The 27,098-nt window shown below is 41.4% G+C and overlaps 1 protein-coding gene and 2 long non-coding RNA genes across 3 annotated transcripts in view; 1 reads left to right on the top strand and 2 right to left on the bottom strand.

Annotated features, from left to right (window-relative positions):
• The window catches only part of MAN1A1 (mannosidase alpha class 1A member 1), a gene marked incomplete at its 5' end in the record, with an annotated part of 57,868 nt that extends 51,119 nt beyond the window's left edge, over positions 1-6,749 (bottom strand). The window contains one exon of the mRNA XM_083731275.1: positions 6,114-6,749. Coding sequence (XP_083587401.1) covers positions 6,114-6,749 — 636 coding nt within the window. The remainder of the gene's footprint in view (positions 1-6,113) is intronic.
• A 152-nt stretch (positions 6,750-6,901) lies between these two features.
• Positions 6,902-26,692, top strand: LOC310841042. Its single transcript, XR_014562288.1, has 3 exons — positions 6,902-7,021; positions 7,245-7,372; positions 21,910-26,692. It is a non-coding gene; the product is annotated as an uncharacterized lncRNA (long non-coding RNA).
• On the bottom strand, positions 12,018-13,592 carry LOC310841087. Its single transcript, XR_014562339.1, has 2 exons — positions 12,641-13,592; positions 12,018-12,200 (listed from the first exon to the last, which is right to left on the bottom strand). It is a non-coding gene; the product is annotated as an uncharacterized lncRNA (long non-coding RNA).
• Positions 26,693-27,098: the final 406 nt, after the last annotated feature.

Raw genomic sequence — 27,098 nt, forward strand, 5'->3', positions numbered from 1 at the left:
ACATAATAAAGCTGCTCGTGCAACTTCTAACTACTTGAAGAAAGTGCATTTATTTCAGAACAGCACTGCATGGCCCCAACACTTTCCAACCCATACTCACAACCCTTAATGCTTCTTTTTCTGCATGTTCACACACACACTTTTTTCTAGCTCTGCAAGTCCATGTGGTAAAATCACAAACTCTTTCAGCTGTGCTACTGCAGTGGTGTGAAACCCTACACTAAGACCATAAATATAAACATACTCAGGTCTTTTTTGCAATAATTGCAATCTTGAATATTCCAGCAATAAATTGAATTCTAGCTAGAAAAATCAAAAGGGGGGGGGGAATCACAACCATGGTCTGAATTATAATTAGGACTGCACTATTTGCAAGCAAACCTTTTTTTTTAAAAAAGAAAGTGGAACTTGAAGTCCACTCCCAAATGTTCCTAAAGATACAATTTCAAATTCCTGCTTTTTCCAAGTCATTTTTGGGATGTCTTTGCAGCCCAGGTAAGCTGATGCAATTACACCATTTAATAATGCCTCCCCAGGCACTATTAAAGTCAGCAAGTTATAAAAACTAGCTCAAATGTGAATGCAGTACTTTATTAAGATGGAAAACATCCTGGGAACTATATTTACCTCTCACAGAGCTACAATTCTGGCTGAACTATTGAACACAGCTATGAGAATACTGGTTTGGGAGTAGACCTATGATATAATAGGAAACATATGGAGGTCGTCTATAGCTGAGAAAGCAACCAATAATGTAATAGAGATGAAAGGAAGGAGGAGTAAACTGACTCCTTTTATGCTATTTGGTGGTTGTTTATTTTGTATACGAATGAAGTTTACAAAATACATTATCAGCCACATCACTACAAATTTGGATGTTGTGACCATCTATACTTGTTGATACTTTAAGTTGGAGAAGATGACATTGCAAGGGATTGTGTTTCTATAGAACCCTGATGGAATAACATAAGAGAGTCCTGTAGAATAACTAAATAAAAAATATTAAATATCCTCTATGCACTTCCTTTTCAAATCTTGCAATTTTGTTTATGTTTAGAATTTTTGTATATTATTTTGATAAGGCACAAAGATCAATAGCAGTTCCATGCTCATATCCAAACGGGAAGAATATTTTTGTGGAGCGAGACATGAGTAAACTGAGTAGTCAGCGTCTTGGGATCATCACATTTTGCACTGTCACAGGTAGAAGAAAGGACATATGGGTAGTTTCCCCACAAGCAGCAAAAGACATGCCTTGTGGAAGAAAGTGACTAGGTTCCAGGTGTCCTTCACAAAGTTTATTAAAAACAATTATGACTAAAAAAACCCACATTTTAAAAACGAAAGTTTATTATAGTATAGTAACCATGGATTTATTTTAAGTGAAAAACTAAAGCTCCGTCAGCATAGTTATGTCATGCATTTGACTTGGGAGATTTCTGCCAAGTTCCAATGATAGTACTCTCACTGAAACTTTATTTGGTCCAGCACAATTTGCAAACTATTCATAATTACTTTAGCAGGTGCAAATAGATCTAAGTTTCAAAGATGGAACATGTTTTACCAATATAAATCTATTAATTATAATGTCAAACTAACAGTGATATTCATAGTGAAACTTTTACTTTTAATCTTGAAAGGCTACATATGGAGTGCATTTCTCAGAGCTACAGATGGGTGGAGAACGAGAACCACATAAGCCAGCCCTACTCTTCTTTTTATACAACAGAACTAACAAAGCTATATTTTAATAATTATTCAGCAATTATCAAAGGTAGAGCTAGAAAAGCAGTGTCAGGTAAGTTTAATCACATGTCTCCATGTGAATTTTAGTCAGTGAAATACTAAACCACTGTCAATTGCCTCTAATGCAAAGTTTTGCTTTCTTTAATTAAGGGCCCTAAGGCTGCTAGATTCAATGTAAGATACAGTTCTTATGCCTTACATAAATAGTTTAACACTTTTATTCAACCCTTAAAGACACTAGACCTCTGTCCTAAACTGTGTTTCAATTTTGGACCATACAACTTATTTATTGTTTGGAGGGGGTAAACAAACAATCTTGAGAACACATAAAATTCAGGAAACAAGTATCCTATGCTTAACTACTCAAAAGTAAGTCCCTGCAAGTACAATGGAACTTGCTTCCAATGAACTGTAATAGGATTTTAGTCTTGTTCTATAAGAGCCGTGATATTCCTCAACGCTAATGAGATTAAAAGCAATGTGAAGTGTTTAGATATTATTCCTGGTGATCTGCAATGAGCCATTGTTGTTGGAACAGCCTAACCAAAATATAATTTATCTTACAAGTTACGATACCAAACCTACTCAAACAACACTGAATGCATTTTGCTCTGATCACAACACATCAGCACTCATTACAAAGTTAGGAGAGCTGTGTTATTGTTGCTCAAATTCCATTTACTTTTATTTCCTCTAGAATAAGCTACAATTTACTTCCATTTGTAATTCCAAGCACATTAAATGAACAGCCCATTAAAATCAAGTTGTGAGTTGCCAAAACTGTAATCCTTAAAAAGCAAGTCTAAAAAGATTTGCTTTGCTGTTATGAAGCAGCTGCATGCACCACATACATATGGCATTAACACACATTACTTGTGGAAGCCAGCCTACCAACTTCACTAAGACTTTCCATCAGCGATTATCAGTGCGTTTGCCATATATGTAACCAAAGAATACTTCTCTAGTAAGTTTTGCTGCCAACACCACTTATCTATTATTTCAATGGTGCAATTTACAACACTGCACTTTGGCTACATTCTAACACACTTACAAGGAAGACCCACTGAAATCCATGAGGATTGCCAAGCAAAAACAGACAAAGTAAGGCTGCCATGATACTTTCATTTTGGCTTGAGTCAAGATATAGTTTCAAGTGCTAACACCATGTATTTGGGAAAGTAGCAGTCGTCACCAACAAAGTCAATATATAGCAGCACTAGTAGATGCAGCTATATGTACACAAATTTCATACCACTGAATCATAAAACCAGTTTGCAATATTCAAAAGAAAGGTGAAAAGTTGCAGATTTCCACGTCAGCCTGCATGAATCGGGCATCATGCCCGACCAGGTTTTTGCCTGCAGCACACTATACAAATCCCAGAAACGTATGTAATTCTTGGACATATATAAATCCAACAAAGCATCTTAATATTGTAGTAGGCACAAGAGAAAAGCTTTAATACATTAACAGCCAGGTTCTAAAAAGAAAATAAAAAACGAATCTGAAGGCCTCCTCTGCAAATATGATGTTAGCTTTGAGGCAACAGGAAGGGGTTATACAGGATACAAAAATAGAGTTTCCTGTTTCTAGATAAGAGGACTGTGATGCACGTAAATATTAACAGTTGATAATAACCAATGAAAGAAATTCTAATGAGGGGAACTGCAGTTTACTAGATTAACAAGACAATTTACTTATGATTGCTGCAAGTAAGATACACACAAAAATTCAGCCTAGGCACATATACTTAGAAATATTCAATTGAACTCAGTATGACTGAACTTGAAGCCTTCTGAATCCAAAACATGATCCCTTTCCATACACAGCCCTTACTTTCAGACTTAGGACTGACCAATGAAGAAGTTCTCCTGTGGAAGCAGCAGACTATGTACCATAGCCTACCCTACATGTGACAGAATCCTTGTTTTACATTTACTAGGAAGCCTCATTGAAATTCAGTGGTGATTGACCTGAAAAGGTGCATAGAATATTGTAAGCTGAACTACCTAAGAAAGCTAGCAGGCAAATTAACTGCTTTCCCAGGTAGCGTACACCTGGGAAGCTACTGTCACTTTAATAGGACAGACATGGTTCTGTCACAATCCATGGTCAACAATGTGATTTTGTACCACTGCTGCCTTTCTCCCTACTGTTTTTCACTTACTGCAAATATGACAATAACCATACCACTTGCCCACACAGTATCTAATGGAATACATGATCCTAGTAGTTCCTGGGAAAATGCTTGATAAAGAAATATTACAGTAGCTTCTTAAGATGCAGGCCAGAGCATCAAAAGATTTGTTAACACATTCCTAAGATGGTGATGGCTTGTTTTGCTTAACTGCCATCTGTTCATAAGATTTAGTTTAAAAGGTGTACAAAACTTTAAACAGAAACCAAGGGAACCACAACAGATATGACAATGTATCACTGTGTGTCCCCTTTTTATTGAAACAAAAAACTTCTGAAACAAACTTAAGCTTATTTCACCAAGCATTTGATATAGGAACTTGAACTACCACTTTGCCCTTATCATAGAAACACGCAGCACAGGTAAAAATCACAGACCCACAAAATCAGACTCCTGTAATTACAAGCCTGATGTGTCAGCCAAATAGTCACTGATAACAGTAGCAGCTTTGATCTTAAATTTAATTAGATGATTTACTGAGTGATTCAACCTGGGATTTAGACTGGGAATTCAAGCAATTCAACATTGTAAAAAAATTAATTCTTAGCAGGCATGCACACAATTACAGCTGGTCTGTAGCAATCACTATTGGTACAGTCATCAGAACATTTTCAGAGTTGTCTATTTCAAAAGTCTCATACTGCACCAAGTCAAAAGCAATGTAGATAGCCACTCATTAGCAATCAGTTACTGTATTGATGTTAGGTATGCCTGCCCAAGATTCTCACCCAAGTCTTCTTTGATACCAGCTTTTTATTATTGGTAGTAGTAGTAGTAATAGTAGTAGCAGCAGTAGTACTAAGACTTTCACCAGGAATAGGGCAGTTACTTAAAAGCACACATGGACACACACTTAGTAACTTAGGTGTTCAATAAAGTGTCTGTGTATGTGGGTTTTTTAAACTTGTTTGTGCACTAATCAAAAGTTTGGGCAAGAACATGAAATACATTATGTGGGCCACTTCACATATTAAACAATTCTTATGGACAAGTTAGTCCCATGAAGAATTAGGGTGCAAGAAAATGTATGCCATTTTGCCCACAGGGTATGCATAGGATTGCTACATCTCCGTGTGTTTCATGATTAATAGAAGTGCCTCACAAGCAGGACCACTTTTCAACTGTTACTATGTTTTAAAAGTTTAACAAGATCCAAGTAAACAATGAATTATATTATCCATAAAGCATGATGTTTAAGAAGTGGTATCAATATAATCCTATAATTTCTCCAACATATGGCCTCAATTACAGTAATAGTACAATTCCTCCCAACTTTTCCCAAATAGTAGGAAAATATTGCACATGTGGAAAACTTCCAGTAACACTGACAAAGCAGATGAGCAGGGAGAAAACTGAACATTGTAAAATCGGCAGATGGATGAAGACAAAATTGGATATTTAACCAGGCAATCACTAATATATTGACAGTTAAGGACGTCCATCAGTCATTAAAATGCTTTATGACAGTTACTTCTGCTACTAAGCAAAATACTGGAGTTAACTTTTAAGCCCTCTTAGCGATCTGACTTGAAAAGTTAAGACAAATTTAGTTTAGGAAGTTACGTAACACAGATGTATTTAGTTTAGAAAATTACATAATATCGTCAGGATTTGTTATGTTGTCCAGCACGCCTGCTAGATTTTTCTTTTGAACGCTGAAATCTCAAGTAGCACTTAAGCAGAAATGTACTCTGGCACAAAATAAACCCCTACAAGCAAACACACACACACACACACACACACACACACACACACACCTTGAGACAAGACATAAGATTCAAGCCAACACAAGAGAAAGCTGAGCTTCAGATACGATCGGAGAACTTAAAAATCATCATCCTGTGAGCTCGAAGAAAACCAGAAGCACTTAAACTATTTTGAATGAAACGTGTCTTTTCCCCATTAGAAGTTCCTCCTCACGTCAAAAGCCTTCCTCCTCCTCCTCCTCACACAGGACCGTGCCCGACAACGACAACAATGAAATTATTGCAGGAAAAAATAGGAGGGTCGCCAAGGTGGCGGAGAGAGTACCCAAGAAGAACACAAGACCGAGCCACACAAAAGCGAGAGGGTGACTTTTCGGGATCGTAGGGAAGGAAGTTAATTTCTGTATTATCATTGTTATTATTATTTGCGGGAGGGGGGAAGCTGCTTTGAAGGAGTCACCCACCTCTTTGATCTTCTCCCTTTTCTTCCGGATGGCGGGGTCGGTCGGTTCCCCCCCCACGGCCCCGACGGGTTTGCGGAACGGCAAGTCCGGCAGCCCGGCGGCCCCCGCCTCCCTCCTGCCCAACTTGTCCTGCAGCAGAAACTTCGCCTTGTCCTGGTGGATGTCCCTGCGGATCTCGTCGGGCAGTTTCTGGAGGGTTTCTTTCGCCTCCCGCAAAGCTCGCTCGTGGTCCTCGCGGATCTTGGCCAAGTTCTCCGCGGCTTCCTCTGCAACAGCGGCGGCGGCCCCATAGCCGCTGCTACTACTCCCGGCTCCGGGCGGCTGCGGCGGGCGCTGGTGTTCCCCGTGCGCCGGGGGCGGCGGCGGCTGCTGCTGGAGGTTGCTGCTGGAGTGGAAGAAGACGCCGCTGAGCAGCTTGGGGGAGTCCGGCAGGAAGAAGATGGCCCCGAAGCAGAGCGTGATGAAGGCGCTGAAGACCAGCAGCAGCACGAACTTCTCCGTCAGGCGGAACGCGCCGCTGGGGCCGGGGGCTTTCCTGCCTCCGGGCCCGCCCAAGGGACCTCCGCCCAGAGGGCCGCCCAGGGCGCCCGGGCCGGCGGGGCTGCCGAAGAGCGGCAACAGGCTGACGGCGGGCATCGCGCGGGGCTCCGGGACTCAGCGCCCCCTGTAGGCCGGCGGCGCCCGCGGGGCAACCCGTCGTCACCAAACCGCCACAGCCGCGGCGGGCGCCGTCACAGCCAGAGCGGGCCGGCGGGACCAGCCCGCGCTTCCTGCCCTCCTCGGCTGCCGGCGGCAACTTTCTCCGTCCTCCTCGGCGGCAGGAAGTTTTGCTCGGCCGCCTCCTCCTCGAGTTCTCCCCTCACGGGAAGCGGCTGCCTTTTGCCCGACGAGGGAAGTTCGGACCCGAGGTGTGTTTGCGGCTCTGTCAGCTCCTGCCGCCGCCGCCCCCTCGGCTGGTGCGGCTGCTGTCGCCGCTGCCCATTTGACGCCGGCGCTGCCGCCTGCCCTCAGGTATCCGGCGAGAGGAAGGCGGAGCGGCGCTGCTGTTATCGCTGTGGCCGCCCAGCCAATTCATAGGAATGATGACACTTCGCTCGCTCCCTTTCTCCCCTCCTCCCTCTCTCCCCTCAGAGGCGGCGGCGCCTGGCACTCGGAAGCGAAGGACAACTGCTTACTCGAGCACGGAGCGCGGAACTGAGGCAGCCGCGAGAGGGAGGCCCCTGCTTCTCGGCGATGGAGCGCGCTGGACCAATCACAGAGTAGGCGGGGCTGGGTGGTGGCGGGCGAGAGGAGGAGGCGGTTACGGGAAGAGAAGGGGCGGGGCATTCCAAGGAGCGAGGGGCGGGGCGTGTGGGTTTGTGGGTTTTTTTACAGTTGAGAAACAGAGCGTCCCGGGCGGAGGGGGGCGTTGCCCGTGCAGCGCGCGTGCGGGGGGCCAGAGCCGCTGGTTGCAAACGTGCGCGGGCGGGCATGCGCGCGCTCACACTCACAAACACACACACAGATGACGACTTGGCTTGCTATGCATCGTCGTCGGCTTCCCCTGCTCAGGCGTACGTGACGCCACGCAGGACGTTAGGCGAAATCCTCGTGCCTGGCCCATCTTCCGGCCTAGGGTTCATTAACCCCGGGTCCGTTCATGCATGCACACGTGCAGTAGTACGAAGTTGCGTTTCTTGAGCAATCAGCGGGGCTTTCATTCTAGCGCGAGATTGCAGCTTGACGCGCACCGTCCCGTCCCCCCGTAACAAAACTCAAGTTTTAACACTTGTCGATAAAGGATCTTCCTGTGGACGGCCGGCTGCGTGCATATTTTTTTTTTTTTGTTTACTTATTATTTGGCGACAGTTGATGGGAAGGGAGGAACTGAGGCCGAAATCTGACACCGGCTGTAAATATACAGACCGATCGATACATTGCTAGGCAATAGCGGGCGCGCTGGGCTTCCTGTGCCGCTTACTTGATTGACTAAGCGAGACTGGGTAAACGTGCACAGCCTCCCACCGAACTTTTCTGGAATTAAACAATGCATTGGCTGAAGTGACCAACTGGGTTTTTCCACCACAATAATCTAGCGGGGCTTCCAGACTCTGCTGCCCATGCACAAAAGTTTTGCACGGTGTCCTGAGGACGACCTGATCAAATGGAACTGTCAACTTTTCCCTTTTCTTGCGAGAAATCCTATTTGGAATAAAAGGGGGAAAGTTGACAGCCATGACTCCGATTTAAATCACGTTGCCTCCCCCGAAGAATGTTACAGTTACTGTAACATTCTGTTACTGTTACTGTAGTTTGTTAAAGTTTCTGGGACTAATAGCTCTGTGGAGGGTAAGATATTGTTCCCAGCATTCTGTGGGGGAAGCCATGTGCTTTAAATGTACTATGTGGGTGTTGCACGACTGTGGTAATGAAGCTGGAGTCTGCCTGTTGTTTATTTACTGGACTTGTAGCCTGCCCTATCCCAAAGACTTGGGACTGTTAGCAGTGTACTAATTATTCTGCCATACTCCACACCACTCCATCCATGTGACCAAAAACATCCATAGTAGCCTTACATCCCTACAACCTTGGACAAGTCTTCTTAAGAAAGTAATCCTAGAGTTTAGGTGCAGCCATCCATGACACTTGTTTATATTCCATTGCAGGCATTATTTGGTTCATAGTGGTGGCATGCTTAAACATTATGGTAGAGATGCTCTTATAGCTACAGGGTGGTTCATAGCCACCAGCCACTTGAATTCAGCTTGGAAGGTAATGCAGGGTCTGGGAGAATATGGACTGGGTGAGTCACCATTAGAAGGTGGGCTGCAATATTTTGCATTGGCTAATACTTGTGAATTATTGCCAAGGAGAGCCTTGCATAAAGATTTGGCTATCCTTATTTAGCAACATAAAGGCTCACCTGGGCCTCTGCATGTTATACTTTGCTGCACAGCTGTTGTGTTGCTGTAGTGCACTCGACAGATAAAACATATGCTCATTTAGGGTCCATGGTACTCTGGGAGCTCTAGGTGGGAATTGTGCTAGGCAAAAGGGTTTGTGTGTGGTTGTGAAGGGGATTGAAAATGGTGGTTGTGGACTTTCACCAGAACATTCTTAAATTCAGAATAATACTGTTTACAACATTAAAGTCTCACATTGAACAAAATGATCCATAGAAAGTACTTTACGATCTGAAAACAGAAACGATGTATGTACTTTTGTAACCCCAGAAAATCTTTAATAAAAACAATTAAAAAGAAGAAGAAGGCGGGGGGGGATGGCCTCCCTGGGTAGAAAAAGTTTGCAAGTGCTTGAAGTAAAGGGAAAACAATCATCTGATATGTTGCAAAAGAAAAAGAAATTGAATGTTTTGTTTAATTAAAAGTTTGCAATGAACAATGACTCAACGCTTTACCAAACTCACAAAGCTAATTTTTTTCTATAAGAAGTTATGTAAAGCTACACATTTATTGTACATGGCTCTATGCCCAAAGCCCTTGCCAAGCAGTAAATTATACAGTGGTGTTGTAATGAACATAGAAATGAAAGGAACAGCTATAAAATGGTTTAACAATAGCCTGCGAAGTCTTTGACATTAAAAAGCACATTTATAGTACGTACAGTACCCCAGAGCATCTCCAGTGACCATGCAGCTACACTTCACCATATGGTTAAGAACAATGTGGTGAAGAAACAAACCAAATCAAAACCCTATAATCACCATCTTTTTATTTATTTTTTAAGGGAACAGATTGGAATTTTTCATGGAAGATTTATTTTACTTGTGACTAGAATTTTAGCAGACAACAGAAAATCTTTGTCAACTCTTAACACAATCATTTATGTGACTATATTCCTCTTAGGCTAGTGTTACATTGTACTGCAGACCACTGCTTTAGTTTGTTTGTTCTTTGTGCACCAGCACATTGTATTATGTTATGGCCACAACATAAGAGGCTGCTAGAAATTGAATTAAAACTCAGTTTGTTGACACTCAAATGCAGCTGGGCATATGAAGTGAAGAGAAAGGGAAAGTATTGCTTGGTTGGATTGCACGTGTTCAGTGTCTCTTGAGTTGGGTTGGAGGAGAAATTCAAGTCTATTTGTATTTAAAGGCGAATTTATCAAATTTTCACTTCTATCCTTTCTATCTGAATTTTGTGATGCATCTCTCTTACCAACCAATGATAACAAAAATGCATATATTATGTAAAATGTGCAGACAAATGAATGTATTAGTGAACATAACGTGAGAAAGGCATTCTGTTAGGAGAAAATGCTTACAAAATGCATAGAAAAAGTGTTTATTAGGAGAAATTTGCACTAAAACGCAGAAGTGTTTTTTTAATCACAAATTGCTGCAGAAATGTGGAGAACCGAATTGAAGGTTGGAAAAATAAGAAAGTGGGAGAACTTAAACTGACAGATCCTTACATTGCAATCTGTAAAGCGCTATGTATGTCTTAGGTTCAAACTATATGAAAGACCGTGTTCCTCTGGTTTTGAGATCTTTGGGGGAGGCCTCTCAGTCCCACCACCCTCACAGGCACACTTGGTGGGGATGTGGGAAAGGGCTTTTTTAGTACCTGCTCCCAGACTGGAATTCCCTCCCCGGAGAAGATAGACTGGTTCCCTCCTTGTCCTTCTGCCAGCAGGTGATGATCTTCTTGTTCCAACAGGTTTTGGGGAGCTGACTGCTTTTAATAAAAGGGATGGTGCAGTGCTGCTTTTATTGCAATTATTTGTATGTTTGAAACACACACACACACACAAACATATATTTGTTGCTTTTAATAAAGAAACATTGAGAAGCTGAGTGTTAATTCAGCATTTATCACTCCTTGGTCTGGAAAGGCCTTCAGTACTTTGCTGTGTTATTTCTTTGTGTCCATGGATTTTTACCTTCAAACATCCTGTGGACCACAAGCAGTCCTTACACCACAGTTTAGGAATTACTGCCAAGGATATTTAGGAAATTAAGATGACTACGTTTTAAAGATATTCAAGCTAACCACAATTGTGTTAATTATACTATCTGCAGGAGGTGTACTGTGTTATGTCTTGTGAAAGGTTATGTGGATATTGCCTAAGTTTTAACAATCTTGTGCCCTCAATAATCCCTTTGTTGTTATTGCCCATTTCCTTCCTTCTCTTAGCAAATATGCAGTGTATGCCTGGTGTTTTTTCTTTTTTGATGATTCCCAATATGGCTCCACCAATTAAACACTACGGAAATTGCTTGCTGAGGGTTCAGATGATCTTATCCTCACCAACTGGAAAGGCATTTACAGATCATAATTTCTGTTGCTAGCTGCAATGCTTTAAATTCAAATGCCATTGCTGCATGGAATACAGCTATATACATCTTTTGGTGCATTCATTTATGATATATGGTTTTAAAGGGCCTGATGAAACTTGTAGTGACAGAGTTCTGTAATGGAGGCTCTAAGCAGTTTGCAAAATATGGAAATTAGTTACACAAGACAGACATGATTAAAATACACAATAGTTAAAAGAAAACCGTAATTAAAATAAAAAAACCCATCACATTAAAACATTACAATGTAAACACTCATAGTTAAAATGTACAATAAAAGAATCCAATTAAAAGTGATAAAAAACGAGTCTTGCGTCAAGAGATAAAGGCAATGCCTTTGTGAACAGGTGCATCTTCAAGATCTGGCGGGATGCCAGTATAGATGGGGCCTCATATTTCTGCAGGAAATGCCTACCACAACACCAGTACTACCAGTGAAAAACCCCACCTCTGTCTCACCATAAATCATCAGGCTATCAGAGGACTAACCAGGTTCCAGTTGTAGATATCAATGCCCTTACTGAGGAATGGGGTGGAGAGTTGATCATCCAGGTATTCTTATTCTTCTTATTCATTTCATGTTTATACCACTTTATATGTTTATAGGAAAAAAATCCTCAAAGCGGTTAATAACACATAAAAACATCAAAGTATACATTTAAGGCAACATAATTGACAGGAAACTAAAATATTAAAGATTTCAAAATAAAACATTGCAAAGGAGGTCAACTACAGAATGCACATTTAACATGGCAAAAATAACAAAAAAATCAAATCAAAACAAAGCCCTACTGTAATGGTTCTAGGGGTTGCTCGTGTGTAAGCCGGTGCAAACACCTGGCTGGGTTGCCTGAGTGAACCTTTTCTGTCCGGACAGCCACTCACCCGTGGCTGCCTCAATCGCTGGCAGAATCCGTCAGTGGGCGTTTCTTAAACTTCTTCCAGCAAAGAAGCTCTTTGACGCCTAGTCTCCTCCTACTCTCTCTGCGCGAAAGCCTTCTGCGCAAGGAGGGCGTAGGCAGCGGAGGACCCCTACTCTCCCCGCTGGTCCCCCGCAAGGAGTCATGGGACTGCCTTGCCGCTTCCCCCATATGCCCCCCTTCTCCACTGGTGCTACGCTGATTCTCTTCCCCAGAAGATGGGCTGCCTCTCCCAATCCCGGGACGCTCTCTGGAATCTCCTTGGATTTTGCTCTCTCCCTCCGGCACTGATGGCAGTTCCCTGACACTTACTATAGGAAGTCAAGTATAAAAATGCACATTTAAAAGAGCATAGTTAGCAAGAGAATAAAATATTATCATAAGCATAGAACATCTACTGGGCAGTGGCTGTGGAAGCTCAGGTTCAATGACCTGGATCTGCACTCAAAGACAGCCAAGACAACAGCCTTAGCTTTTGTAGCTGGAGTGATTCCTGGGCCCCATGCTCCCAGGTCAGGTGGAAAAAGGCCTGTAAGGCAGGAAACAGGTCTTCCAGGACTTACAGCCAAGATGACAACATGCTCTAGAGTTGTTTAGGGCTTTATATGTAAGAATACTGTAAAACTGGCTCAGTGGCTCATAGGCAGTCTATGATCTCTTAGTACTGGTGTGACATGGGCCCACATTCCCCCTGTCTTCCCCCCAGGGAATTTATACAAGTATTGCACTTTCTCCACACCAAGCTTTTAGTACTTAAGGCAGTCTTCCCATTTCTTCCTTCTCATCTTTTCCTGCATTCTTCATTCTGCACCAACTCATCTGCTATTAATGCTTTTCTTTTTCAACTCCTGTCTCAGTGGCTTCTGATAGAATTCTTTCTATGGTGTGGCATCCTCTCCTTCTCTGTTCATGAAGGTGCTTGTCTTTCCTATTCTATACATGACATTGTGGCGGAATCAAAACAGATCTCCAGACTTCACAGCCCTGTTCGCAGACACTGAAAAGCTCCTCTCCATGGGTGATGGTTCGGGGAGGGTAGTAGCAGGTCTGATGATTTTTGCCCATCTTATCTTGTAAGCTGCAACATTTGTATGCACACTCCCCTTTTCCGCCACTCATTATGTGTTCCTTCCCACTTATCCATGCAGTGTGAAGCAACTGAGTAAAAGAATGACCCTCACAATGAATTAGCTATGTTTGTAATATTGCAACAATGTGAAATCTGATTGGCAGTATGGAATTGTAACATACAGTAATCACAGTTACAGATAGGTAGCCGTGTTGGTCTGCCATAGTCAAAACGAAAAAAAATTCCTTCCAGTAGCACCTTAAAGACCAACTAAGTTAGTTCTTGGTATGAGCTTTCGTGTGCATGCACACTTCTTCAGATTCACCATGTGATCCCTGATTGGCTAGTTAATACAGTGTGCGAAATAAGGAGAAGTGGAATAAAAAAAGTGCCTAAACAGCTGTCCAAAGTGCAAATGAACATGGGCAAATGGCTGTGTGAAAAAGTCAACATTTGATGCTCTTTGGAGAGACATTTTTGGACATCCCACCTCTCATTACACCCCTCATTTCATATCAAAAATGTTCACTCCTGAATATTCATTGCAACCTTACACAAAACCCATTTCTTCAGCAACGCCTCTACCTGCAACTTTACTGTTAAAAGTGGACTCTGTATTCTTTTCCCATTGTTCATTCATCACACTGTGACCTCTCCCTATACTCCTCCTGTGCTTACTTATTTTCTGTCCAGTGCCTAAGAAACTGTTGGCAATAAAACATGTTAAATGGTAGTAGTATCAGATGCAGCAAGATTCTAAAAGTAGAGTTTTAGTAGTGCCTTCTACCTTTATTATTTATCTGAGTTGTAAGAACTATTTCCCAACAACCTCCTGTAATGTTCTTCAACAATACCAAGTTGCACTCTCATACTCTGTGTGGTAGTGATCTAAAAGCATTGCAGCCTTTACACCTATTGCAGCTTTTATACTTGGATGCACACACAATTCACTCTCTTTCTTTGATCTCTGGCCTTTAATCATTGTAGGTCCCCCCCCTTTCAAATCTTGGTGCTGCATTTCAGAATAGATTCAACTTCATAGGCGATTTTGCTGCAAATAAAAGCACAATAAGAGGGAACAGTAGTAGTAAATGTGTTAGATTTCTTTCTAGTCCAATAAGGAAATATGACATTAGGGTATATTTCCAGATTACAACTCAACATTGATGCCTCTAAATAAAACATTAAGATACTAGGTTTGGTTAACAATTTCTCTGTTCTTCTTCTGTTGTGTTCCTTAAAAAATAACTTTAAAACTTATGCTGCATGCCCTTTTTATATTCCTTTTATATCAATAATAAATGCTATCCAGAAAGAAAGTGGAAATATTTATTTATTTACTTATTTTATTTCTTATGTTTCCTCCACCATTTAGAGTACTTATTCTGTTCTTTGAACATCAGATTTTGGGAAGAGAAAAAAAGATACCTTGAAAAAAATAAAGGGCCAGATTAGCCCATTGGCAATGCCTCGAGACATACCTCAATTTCTTTTTATTATGTGACATCTGAACAGGCACACTGTTCCCATGGGCAAGTAATATAATGGTGGAGAAAAGGGTTTTCTAATATGAATCAACACTGTACTTTTAAAGAATGGTTGGTGCCTGTTGACCACTGCTGCCCAAGTGCTTCTATTTTATGGCTTTAATTTTTTTGTCTGTAATGGTTGTATTCTGAGACTTTAATTATTATGCCTTCCCAATGATTTAGAAAGCCTTCATTTTAAGAGCCCTTGCAACCTGTCTCACTTTTGTTGCTGTGTTATAACAGGCCAGTTTTGTTCCGCCATTCTCAGCCTAGCCCCATGAATTTCATTTTGTGCAATCACTCAGAAGATGGCAGTTCTCAGGGGGGTGGGCTGCCATGTGCTGATTAATGCAGCTGGGATGCCTGTGTTCAGGCCATACCACTATGAATATTTGTCTTTTTCCAAATGAGATCAAGGACTTTCTCCTTAGTTTTATAGCCTTAGGGTGCTTATTCCATTGATTTACTCAGTTGGCTTACTTTTTAATAGGGGAAAGACTAATCAGGAACAAAAATCCAAACTTGTCTGCTCTCCAGACTTCTTCTGGATCATCTGGTATAGCTAAGCCCAAACTTTGGAAAAGGGGTAGTTGTGTTAGTGTGTTGCAGCAAAAACAACCATGATTTATTTGGCACTTAGAAGATGGACAGATTTATGGTGGTATATATTTCCATTGGCCAGAGAGACCATTTTGTCAGTTCATAATCACCTAAGTGCATAGTAGGTACACATATATAACCATAGAGAGAAGTGTTATTTATTGTCGAGGGCCTGAGCACCGAGTCTTCGCTTACATGGTGACTAGGATGGCTACAAAGCCAAGTGCTAGTGAGACCCCAGACACTCACCCTCTTAATTTCCCCAGAGATGTTTGTTACATTTTGCTAAGCGTCAGTTTTTGCCAATAGATTTTGGGTGGGGAGAGAGCCCAATTCATGTGCCATGTACTGGGCGGAGAAAATCCTCTTGGTACCACTTAGCTCAGAGAAATACCTGACAGCTAGAGTTTTTGGGGTGGGTGGGGAGGGGGTCCTCTTTCTCTGAAAGTCAGCCTAAATTTGCAACTTAGTTAGAATATGCAAATGTTACATCAATGTGTATCACGGGCCTCTGTCCTGAGTCTTTTAGATATATAGCAATGCCCCTTTTTGCTGGCATTGGTTTTAACAAAGTAGACCAAAAGGGCATGCCGTGTAAGAGATGCAACATGTGTTTCACACTGCTATACAAAAGGGTGATTTGGTTGATTTACAGGGCCTGTGATCTCAGTTTCTCTCTGTTTATGGCATTGATTGTGATGCATCCTGGGAAAAGACAGATACCTCTTGGACACTCCTCAAGGGGTGCAGAGCCCAGGCTGGTCTTGTGCCTGTACCCTCCAGACATACCGACAGATAAGGACCAGGACAATCACTCCGAAACATGCATGTAAGAAACCTAACGCAACAATTCTAGGCATGTTTACTCAGAAGTAAGTCCTACTCGAGTAAGACTAATCCTAAACTTGCCTGGACATCAGTGGGGTGTGTAGAAGTGGCATAGCCATTGCTGCATCTGCAGCCTTGCCATTAATGCCAGCAGGGACATCAGGCAGGCAAAATCCTGCTCGGTGCTACGCCTGGAGCTGATATAGCAACTGAGCCCAGATCAGACTCACTGTCTTCAAACGATGGCAGTCAGCCTGGCTTGGAAACTAGTGTATTCCAGGTCTGTCCAGCCCTTCTCTGCCCCTGGAATGTTTTGTTTGGGAGTTTTCCATGGGTTACTGCTGGTGGGATTCCTGCTGCCAGTAATTTTGCCAGGCAGAATGGGGAGCTCTGCACTGGAGGAGAGATGTCAGCATCAGTCCATGGACAGAGACTAGTGGAACTGCTTTAGGATGCGCACAGAGAGAGACACCTGCCCCATCCAACACCTCCCTCCCCAGTATTTCAGATTGTGGGGTTTAGATTGCAGCCTTATTTTCTAAGGCATGTTCAGAATTGTAGATTAAATATGAAGCTTTTAAGAGGACACTGTACCCAGGGAGTTAGGCTACAAAATGGCACAAAGCAGATTTATTTAAAGTAATAATACACTGTTAAAATATATTTTGAAATATGAAGCACCTGTTAAATGCAATGTGTATATTGGTGCATCATATTCAGACTGAAAGAGCTTAAGGTATTCAGTTCAGGTCTCTAGCAATGCAGAAGTAATTAAATGCACATATATCACTTTACGAACACATACCGGGAAAATTGTCAATATACAACTTTCAACATCCATTGGTAAAATGCAGCCCCAGCAGTGAACATCACCTTAATGAAAATCTGTGAAATACACAACTGTACAGTGCTCAGCAATAGATGACAAATTGGAAATAAGGGAAATATGGAGACACAAAAATGGAACATTGTATTTAATTTATGCTTTATATTTCAAAGGGTATTTTAATAATATGTTATAACTTTTAATAAGCCTCTTCTGTGCAATTTTGTGCTCTAACTTTTGAGTGTAGCACAGAACTTTTTCTTAGAATTTATTACCCTTGCTTTTTGTATGTGAGGGTCTTGTACAGCCTTTAAGAGGATTGCAGTGTAGGATCATTTGAATCACGGGGGACCTTGAGCTGCACAAATATGAGGCTCCCTACCAACGATTGATTGAGGGAGGGTTTAATAGTCATTTATGCTAAAACATCTGCAGTGGGAATAATTTTACTCAAGTGTACAATATGCTAATATGACAGCATAGGATCAAAGTACAGTAACAATTCCTTCCTCGAAACTTCCTTGGTAGCAACTGCAGGGAATGCTCTCTAAAAGGCCTTTATTGGTCCTTGGTACCTTCAGTGCTGAACAAGCAGGGTCCCATGGACACTGGGAAATGTAGTTCTTCTGGTTGCATGAGTTTTTAATATAGATAGCAGGCAACCTGGAATTTCTTTATTGTTGTTGTTGTTGTTGCTGCTGTTGTTATTGTATAGTTGCTTCCCCACTCCAAATGAAACTCACTCACACGATTTACAATGGATTCATGTTACACTGAAGGCATTAAAGACAGGTATACATTGAATGACTATATTGTAGAAAGGTAAAGACACTTTATAAAGAAAAGTAATAGAGGTACAGAGATACAGAAATTTGACTGGGGGCATTACAGGTCTCTTATGAATGAAGAACAGACAGGACATAGAACATACCTACATCATAAAAAAATCCAACTTATTAATATGTGTAATGTAGGACCTACTCTAAGGGAAATGTGCATAGCATTTCAGTCTGTTGTATTCATGGAATCTAGAGCAGCATTTTAGCCCATGGCAACTCTGTGAGCTAGTTCAGGCTTAGAGAGACTGCCTTGTTCAGTGAGCAAATAGCTGAATTGGGATTTGAACCTTGTTTCCCACATCCAAATACTGTATTGCCACAACAAATTACATTCCAGCTACCTCTCAATTTCTTTAGAGGCATATACTAACTTCCCTTGACTAAGTGATTGAGAGACAAAACTTCATCCCAACACAGTCTTGGTGAGCAACTATAATGGAAGTTAATCATTAATTGTACGTGGACTCAGAAAGACTATTTTAACCGGAGCAGAACCAGGGATGACACTGTTGTTCTGAATAAGGATGCCCATTAAATCCTAGATTTACCTTTTCATCTATCCGTGGAATAAATACACTCTGAAGATCTTGCGGTAAAAGCGACTTGCATACTTACTTTTCTTCTGAAGTCTTTTTCTAAAGACACTTTATTTGTGAGAGGCCATATGGTGTATCTTATCTTTTTTTGCTCACTAGGTAGAACAATAAATCTATTGTGCCTGATGCATAACAATAGGAATCTGTTAGACCTTGCTGTCCTATCATTTGGATGATGATTCAGTTTATATTTACATCCCATCCTTCTTCCCAAAGAAGCTTAGAATGGCATGCCTTTGTTGGTAATGTGCAAGAAAATGTAGAAAGTTTTTATTTTCAACTCGGCCAAGAAGATGGGATGCTCTGTAGCCTGTCCCAAACATATCCTGTTCTCTCTATGAAAATGTTGCGTTTTCCTACAGTTTGCCATTCTTTTGGTGTTTCCCATTGCTTTGAAGAAACACCAGCTGCCTTTCAAATCCTTCCTATTCAGACACATTTAAAAGAAGAAAAATATGCATCTAAAGCGTTCAAAAAGTAACTGAAGTGTGTTGTATAAGCAAGACAGAAGTATCAAAGTATAATAGAATCAGATCATAGAATCACAGAATTGTAGAGTTGTAAGGGACCCTGAGGATCATCTAGTCCAACTCCCTGCAATGTAGGAATATGCAGCTATCCCATAGGGGGATCGAACCTGCAACCTTGGTGTTATCAGCACCACACTCTAACCAACTGAGCATTGCTAGCTACCTACATTTCCCTCTGACTTGCAACAAGTTAGACAAGATAAATACACTAAATCCATAGGTTACTCTACTGACAATAAGACTGCCGTCAGTGGAACATGAAGTAATATTTGGCAATACACTTTATCTCATTCAGCTCCTGCCTCAAATCTGCTCCAGAGTATTGTACAAGTCATATATTGTCAAATGAAGTCATATGGCCATTGATCATTTATATTTATTTATTTTTCTGCCGTACCAGATAATCTCCCATTGATTGAAACTGTATTTCCATTTACTCATCATATACTAGAGATGAGATAATTTAGAATTGGCTGAAATTTACACGAAGCTTTGTTGGTAGAATTTGTTGATAACCATAACAAGCTATAGTGTTAGGAGATTGGGAATGGAATTATTAGAGGATTCTGAATTCCAAAATCTTGTTTGAGATAGGAAGGCTATTGATATGGAAATGTTGTGTTAAGGAATGGAAACTGCCAAGCAGCATCCTTAATATTCCAGAGCACAATCCACTAAGAACTAGGATTACATATACTCAACATAATTCCCACTGGAATGGGTGGAAAATATGTGGCAACAGTCCTTATGGAGTGTACCTCTTTCCCTTGCAAGAAAGATTTGTTTTCAGAATTGTGGAATCTGACTTGAGCTGTCAGTAATGAACATAATTCACTATGGAATCTGAAACAATGTCCATGCTAGAGAATCGAGGCATTCCCCAGTTGTAGATGAAATAAAATATTCACCACAGAAAATATAATGAAAAGGCTGCATAATTTTACATAATCATAGCACTAAAAATAATACAACTTGCTTAATTCATGAAGTTTTGCTATTTCTTCTACATGAACATTGCCATTTAATTGCAAATTCTTTTTTTTTTTTTGCCGTGTAATTTTTATTGCCTTGTCTAGGTAAGTGTCTCTTGAGCTTGAAGCTGGCCAGTAGCTCACATCTCTCACTTGCAACATCTGTGCAACCAGACAGAAACAATGAGTCCTGCTAAATAATTCCCAGGGGGATAGGGGACAACCACAGCAAACTTTGCTTGTATGAAATATTTACCCAGCATGTTCTTTCTATAGAGGAGCAAAGAGGTTCTTGTTAAGTTGATACCCTTTGTGTGTGTGTGTGTGGGGGGGGAATGATTTACTGATTTCAGAAGGCTTCCTGTACAAATGTTTGTTGATCACACTGACAACCTTTCCAGTATGTAATGTTGACTGCCCATGTCCATTTATCACCTTTCGCCAGACCTGGGTCCAGTAATGGAACAAGGCACTGAACAGGATAACCCCAAGGTGGGCCTCTTGTTCAGCGATGGAGGCTGCACTGGAGCCATGTTGTTGTTGTTGTTGTTCTTTAGTCGTGTCCGACTCTTTGTGACCCCATGGACCAGAGCACGCCAGGCACTTCTGTCTTCCACTGCCTCCCACAGTTTGGTCAAACTCATGCTAGTAGCTTCGAGAACACTGTCCAACCATCTCTTCCTCTGTCGTCCCCTTCTCCTTGTGATCTCAACCTCTCCCAGCATCAGGGTCTTTTCCAGGGAGTCTTCTCTTCTCTTGAGGTGGCTAAAGTATTGGAGCCTCAGCTTCAGGACTTGTCCTTCCAGTGAGCACTCAGGGCTGATTTCCTTAAGAATGAATAGGTTTGATCTTCTTGCAGTCCATGGGACTCTCAAGAGTCTCCTCCAGCACCATAATTCAAAAGCATCAATTCTTTGGTGATCAGCCTTCTTTATGGTCCAGCTCTCACTTCCATACATCACTACTGGGAAAACCATAGCTTTTACTATACGGACCTTTGTTGGCAAGGTGATGTCTCTACTTGAGCCATAATGTAAGCTAAATATTGCTCTTCTTGATATTCCATCATAATAAATTATATGGCATTATGCAGTGCCATAGGAGGAAGGCTCCTATGTAGCTCAGTGGTAGAGCATCTGCTTGCATGCAGAAGGTCTCAGGTTCAGTCCACAGCATCTCTGGGTAGGACTGGGAGGGAACCCAGCCTGAAATCCTAGAGGGCTGCTGCTAGTCTCCAAATAAACTATTCTGAGCTGGATGGACCAGTGGTCTGACTCAGTAGGAGGAAGCATCCTACATGTCTAGGAAAGGGCCTTCTCTGGGATGGTGCTCCATTTATGAAGTGTGTCTGGTGCCTACTTTGGGTTTTGTTTGTTTCAGTTCCAACTTAGAATATACCAATTTGTCCAGGCATATGTGAGGAGGCTAACTAAGGTCGCAGTCCTCACTTGCCTGGCAGTAAGTTGCAATGGATTCAACCGAACTTACTGCTGAATAGAAATGATGAGGATTGTACTGCTGGTTCAGTGCTGGAAGGATGGAGCCAGCTGCAGTATTAGAGGTTGTTTCAGAGTGCACTTATGGCTGTTATTTAAATTATTTTTTAATTGCTTTTGTTTGTTTGCATTGTCTTTTGTTGATATTTTGTTTTCTATAATTTGGGATCAATACTGATGAAGAATGGGCTAAAAAATTTCAAAGCAAATAAACACAATTGCCTAGCATAGTTGTATTGGGTTAATTTACATACCTATAACATTTTTTTTTAAAATGGTTTCTTTTCTTTCAGTGTGTGTGGACAACTGCCTAGCTATAGTCAAAGGCTCAGACCAATACGAAAGTAACAACAGAATGAACGACTGGGCGCTAAGAGCATAGTGACAACATATGAGAAACTCCTCTCCTTATTCTGTCACTCAGAGCTGGCGCCACCCTCTTCAGGGCTTCTTATTTAGCCCTCCTGATAACATCTTGTGCACTGGAATATGGAGGTAGCCTGAGCTTTGGGGACATAAATGGGCAAAACATTGTTGTCAAGAGGAGACAAACGAGAAACTCCACTGGCGGGCAGTTCAAAGCTCCTGATTGTTCTATTGTCATTGAAATGTATTGTTTTAAGGAGCTCCAAAGAACACACAAGTCTGGACTTATTTCTGCAGGAACAGAAGGGAACAAATTTGCTTTTTCCATAAATAGTCTGCTGCCATCCACCTGATTTTGCTTTCCACTCGGCTCCCTCAGTGGTTAAAATGCCAGCACAGTACATTTTCCTAATGTGTTTTGTCAAAGTAGCAATTTTCTAATAGTGTCGTATGAAAAGTAGAAAATGACACAAAATGTTTGTGTTTTCTATTGATCTTTAAAATGACCCCGCTCCTTTTCAGCATAAGTGACTGACAATTACTTGGCAGATAACCCATGCAGACACCGACCTTGAAGAATTAGAGGAAATCTGTTCCACGGATGAAGTGTTCTTGAACAATTTCTCTGAAGGATTGCACACAAAAGTGCTTTCCTCCGGCATCATTCATGCATGCCCTCTTGTTCCACTCTCTGACTGTGGTACAAATGTGATGCTGTAGTCAATGTAAGGAAGAAGAAGAAGAAAAATAAACAAACTACCTTACACCTCAGTTCCCACCCACATCAGTTTATAGAATGCTACAGTATAATGTACACACAAGTTGGATGCGGGTGGCGCTGTGCTCTAAACCACTGAGCCTCTTGGGCTTGCTGATTGGAAGGTTGGCGGTTCAAATCCCTGCGACGGAATGAGCTCCCATTGCTCTGTTCCAGCTCCTGCCAACCTAGCAGTTTGAAAGCACACCAGTGCAAGTAGATAAATAGGCATTGCTGTGGTGGGAAGGTAAATGACGTTCCCGTTTGCTCTGGCTTCTATTACTGTGTTCTGCTGTGCTAGAAGCGTTTAGTCATGTTGGCCACATGACCTGGAACGCTGTCTGCGGGCAAATGCCAGCTCCCTTGGCCTGAAAGTGAGATGAGCACTGCAACCCCATAGCTGCTTTTGACTGGACTTAACCGTCCAGGGGTCCTTTACCTTTACCTTTCCACAAGTGTACCTGTCTTTAATTATTATTTTGTTCAAGCTTCACGACAACACCAGAATACCAAAATTGCAGACCACGTAGCCATGGATCAGGGCCTTGCAAGTGCTTGACAACCCACTTCCCCCCGTGTTTGCAAAGCCAAGTTAGCATTTAGCCCCTACACAGCACAAAAGTGCTTCACGCAGATGACCTGGTGAGGAGTATTATCCCCATACCATAGGTCAAGGGCTAAATCCAAGAGGCCTGCTTGGGGTTGCCTAGTGAGCTGTGTGGCAGAAGCAAAGCTCAAAGCAGCTATTGTGTTTTTATTTTCCCTAGGTCTCTGTTGCTATGCTACACCAGCTCTCTGAAGCAGCTGGGCAACAAAGGCAGGAGTTTTATTGAGCCCCGGTGGGCTAAATAAAATTTGGAGGCTATCTACCTGCCAGTGTAGTTGACAAGATCTTCACATCCATGCTCATCAGTGAAATGGGCAGGCTACAGGTGCAGTGCTGGGCATCTTTTCATGGTTTGGAGTAGCAGTAATGTCAGCTTCATGCAAGCTAGCAGGTCAGCAATCGGTGTGTTTCCCTCCACAACTCCAACAAGCAAGGGAACAAGAGACCTCTTTGCAGGTTGGGAAGGTGTGCGATGACACAGAGGAGCTGCCAGAGAACCTCAGAAAATATGCCCCATTTAAAATATCTATTATTTCTTTAGCTCCTCTCTTAGCCTCTGCCTGTTTTTGCATCTCCCCAATGGTAAGAGAATTGGTAGTAACAGACCTTGGAGGCCACAAAAAGTGTCAGTATTGCAACCAGCTATTCACAGAGAAGGTGGGGGGGGGACAGAACATTTATTAAGTGAAATAAATGGTGGCTTGCTTGAACATTTGTGAACCTGGTCTTGATTTAGGCTGTGTGCACAGGATACCCTTAAAACATGTTTGAAACACATTCTTTTGCACAAAGAGCTCTGGCCACCTTGGTCTATCTCTCACAGAGTTACAATTCCCAAGAACCCTTAATAAACTACAGTACCCAGAATTCTTTGAGGGAAAGAATGTGTTCCAGATGTGCTATAAATATTTAGTGTGCATGAAGCCTTACTCAACAAACCATAGTAGATGTAGAGCAGAGGTAGGGAACCTTTCTCATCTCATGGACCAGGTTCCTTCCTCAGCAGCCTTGTAACTGGTGATGGGTGGAGCCAAAAGCAAAAGTGGTTAGAGCAACCAAAGCTAATTTGGCCTTTGTACAGCAGGCTTCTTTCTGCGCACATCCCTCTCTATCCTCCATCCAGGTAAGAAAGAAGCCTCATCAGTCTGGCAAAAAAAGAAAAGAAAAGAGAAAAGGAAAAACTCTCAAGGAGGGTGCACAGCAGGGCTGATGAGTGATGTTGTCTGAGGAAGACATGGAAAACCACACACACGATGACCAAGTTGGACAACTGCACTTCTTTGGGCATTCCTAATGACTGAAAATAGTGATTTTTAAAATGCTGCATTGGCCATATCCTGATGTTCCAAACACTCATCTCCCCTGTGTTAGAACAAAAAGGAATTTGTTAGCATCACTTAGTGAAAAAGCAGCCACAGACTTATTTGCTGCTCACTGGATGACAGCAATGGTGCTAAGCGGTTTCAGAATTATGGTCTCAGTGGCTTAGTACACATAACTTCATTAGGTTACAACAGGTTATTTTCAGAAAGGAAGATACATATGGAATAAATATTATACACATAGACACACACAGTTAAAACAAACTGACACAGATATTCTTTCATTTGTGTTTGTTTCTGAGACACTAAAATATAAAGCTTTTTGCTGGATGTTATGTTATGCTAATATTCTCATTTATGTCTACGGAATTGCCTGTAGGTGTTAAGATTTTTGATAGCATGTTCTTTTTTGCCACTCAGCTGACTCATTCATGCCACCTAGTAAAGCTTCATGTAACTTTCAAGTATGAAACTATGCCTGAGTTGGAAGCGGTGGAGGGGGGAGGGAAAACCATCTTAAGACAAGGCAAATTTAAAAAATAAAATAAAATAAAATATAAAAGCTTTGCAAATGTCAACATGGCTATGTAATGATATATGAACTGGAAACATTTTAATTTGTATCTCACCATGTTCAGAGTCACCCTTATTTCAGCAATAAAGCAATAAAGTGAAGTTAACTTGTTACATGGTAGACCCAACATGTGAAGTTATTATTAATGAAACCATGAATTCATGAAAAAGGAGAGGTAGTTGTAATACTACTGTGCTTCATTTCAAAGAGACATCTGGTGATACACTGAGACAATCAGGATGCCACATTCATAGGTAACAAATTTCATGGCAAGCCAATCTTTGATAGCCCATTGATGGCTATACCTGAGGTATAATATTGGAAAGGGGCATCAACACAAAAGGATTGCCTCCGAAAGGCATAGCAAATTGATAACTGCAATTGTTATCTGAAAACTGCATCTGAATGATGACTATATTGTTACAAATCAGCAGAAATACACCGTACACCATATGATACACAGATGGTTCAAAAGTCATGAAAACAAAAAGCACAGTTTTAACTGTGGAAATGTGGCATACAAATAAAATGATGTATGTATGTATGTATGTATGTATGTATGTATGTAAACCATGTTTTATTGTGATGGGAATGAGCCACAGTAAGTGTCTAGCCCTTTCACTCCTCTCCTCCCCTCTTCCACCACAACCCCAAGGAGGAGATTTAGCTCCTGTTTTTGATTAACCACAGCTTGTCATTTCATCTAAATCAATAAACTCTTGATTGTTTGAAGCAAGTCAACTTCAAACCATGAATTATGCAGCTAGCTTTTTTCAACAAACCATAGTTAAGATTTTCCACAGTTTAGGGTTTGATTGTAAGGCTAAACTGTAGTTAATCTACAATGGAAGTGAAAAGGTTCAGATTTTCTCTTCAGGAACACATCGGATACCAAGCAGCATGCAAACACAAAGCTTGATAAACTGTGGTTTATCACAATGTCTGAATTGTCCCAAAGAGAAAATGAACCATACAGTACTTGGTCTGATTTATGACCTTTTCAGTATTGCAGGATGTGTGGTACAGTGAACACCGAATCTGTGCCAAAGCAATTATTGGATGGCCTTACTCTACATCAGATCATCCATCACTTCTCAACCCACTTTGAGAAGTTTTGCATAGACATGTGCAGAATCTGGAGGAGAGTTTTGTTTTTAAAATGGTTATACCAACCCCAAGCAGGGATTTCTGGGGTGGGGGGAATCTTTTTGGCTTTTCAGATTTCAGCTGATTCTTGTTGCTCAGATGTACTTGACAGTATTGTAACTCCTTGCTCAAAATTATAGAGTCCTCAGATGTTTTCTACCATGCATATTTCATACAGTGACAATGCATCATGGGTTTTATAGCCTTATGTTTGCATAAAGAGTTAGTTGTTCTTGTCCATGCATGGAATGGTATAGTTTAGTTTAGTTTGAAAGAGAATAAAACTGCTGTGGAAGTAACAAAATGTTCATTGGTCTGGTGCTGGTGCGAAAACAAATAAGAGCAGTTCCTGGGTGAATGTGAATGCAGTCGGTCCTTCAAAAGCAGCACAGTTTCAATACTCTTTTCTACTTTGAAAGAAATTCAAATTTCAGCATGGATTTAAATAGGCTTGGCATTTGCAATGTAGTATTTGTTTTGTTTCTGTGCAAATGACCTTATCATAAGAAGGAATTATTCTACTGGGTGCAACATCTTCCTTTCCTTAGTAAACACACAGGGTAGCTTAATAAACAAGTTTGGCTATATGCAATTACTCAAACTAGCCAAGTTATCAAATAAAGCAATATGTTTCTTGCTGTGCGTACAATATGCCAGGCACATTGCAAACAAAACTGATAGACCAAATCTAGTTCTGAAGAGCTCAGAAA

Source organism: Podarcis gaigeae (assembly GCF_964106915.1).
Source record: "Podarcis gaigeae genome assembly, chromosome: 3".
Taxonomy (NCBI): Eukaryota; Metazoa; Chordata; class Lepidosauria; order Squamata; family Lacertidae; genus Podarcis; species Podarcis gaigeae.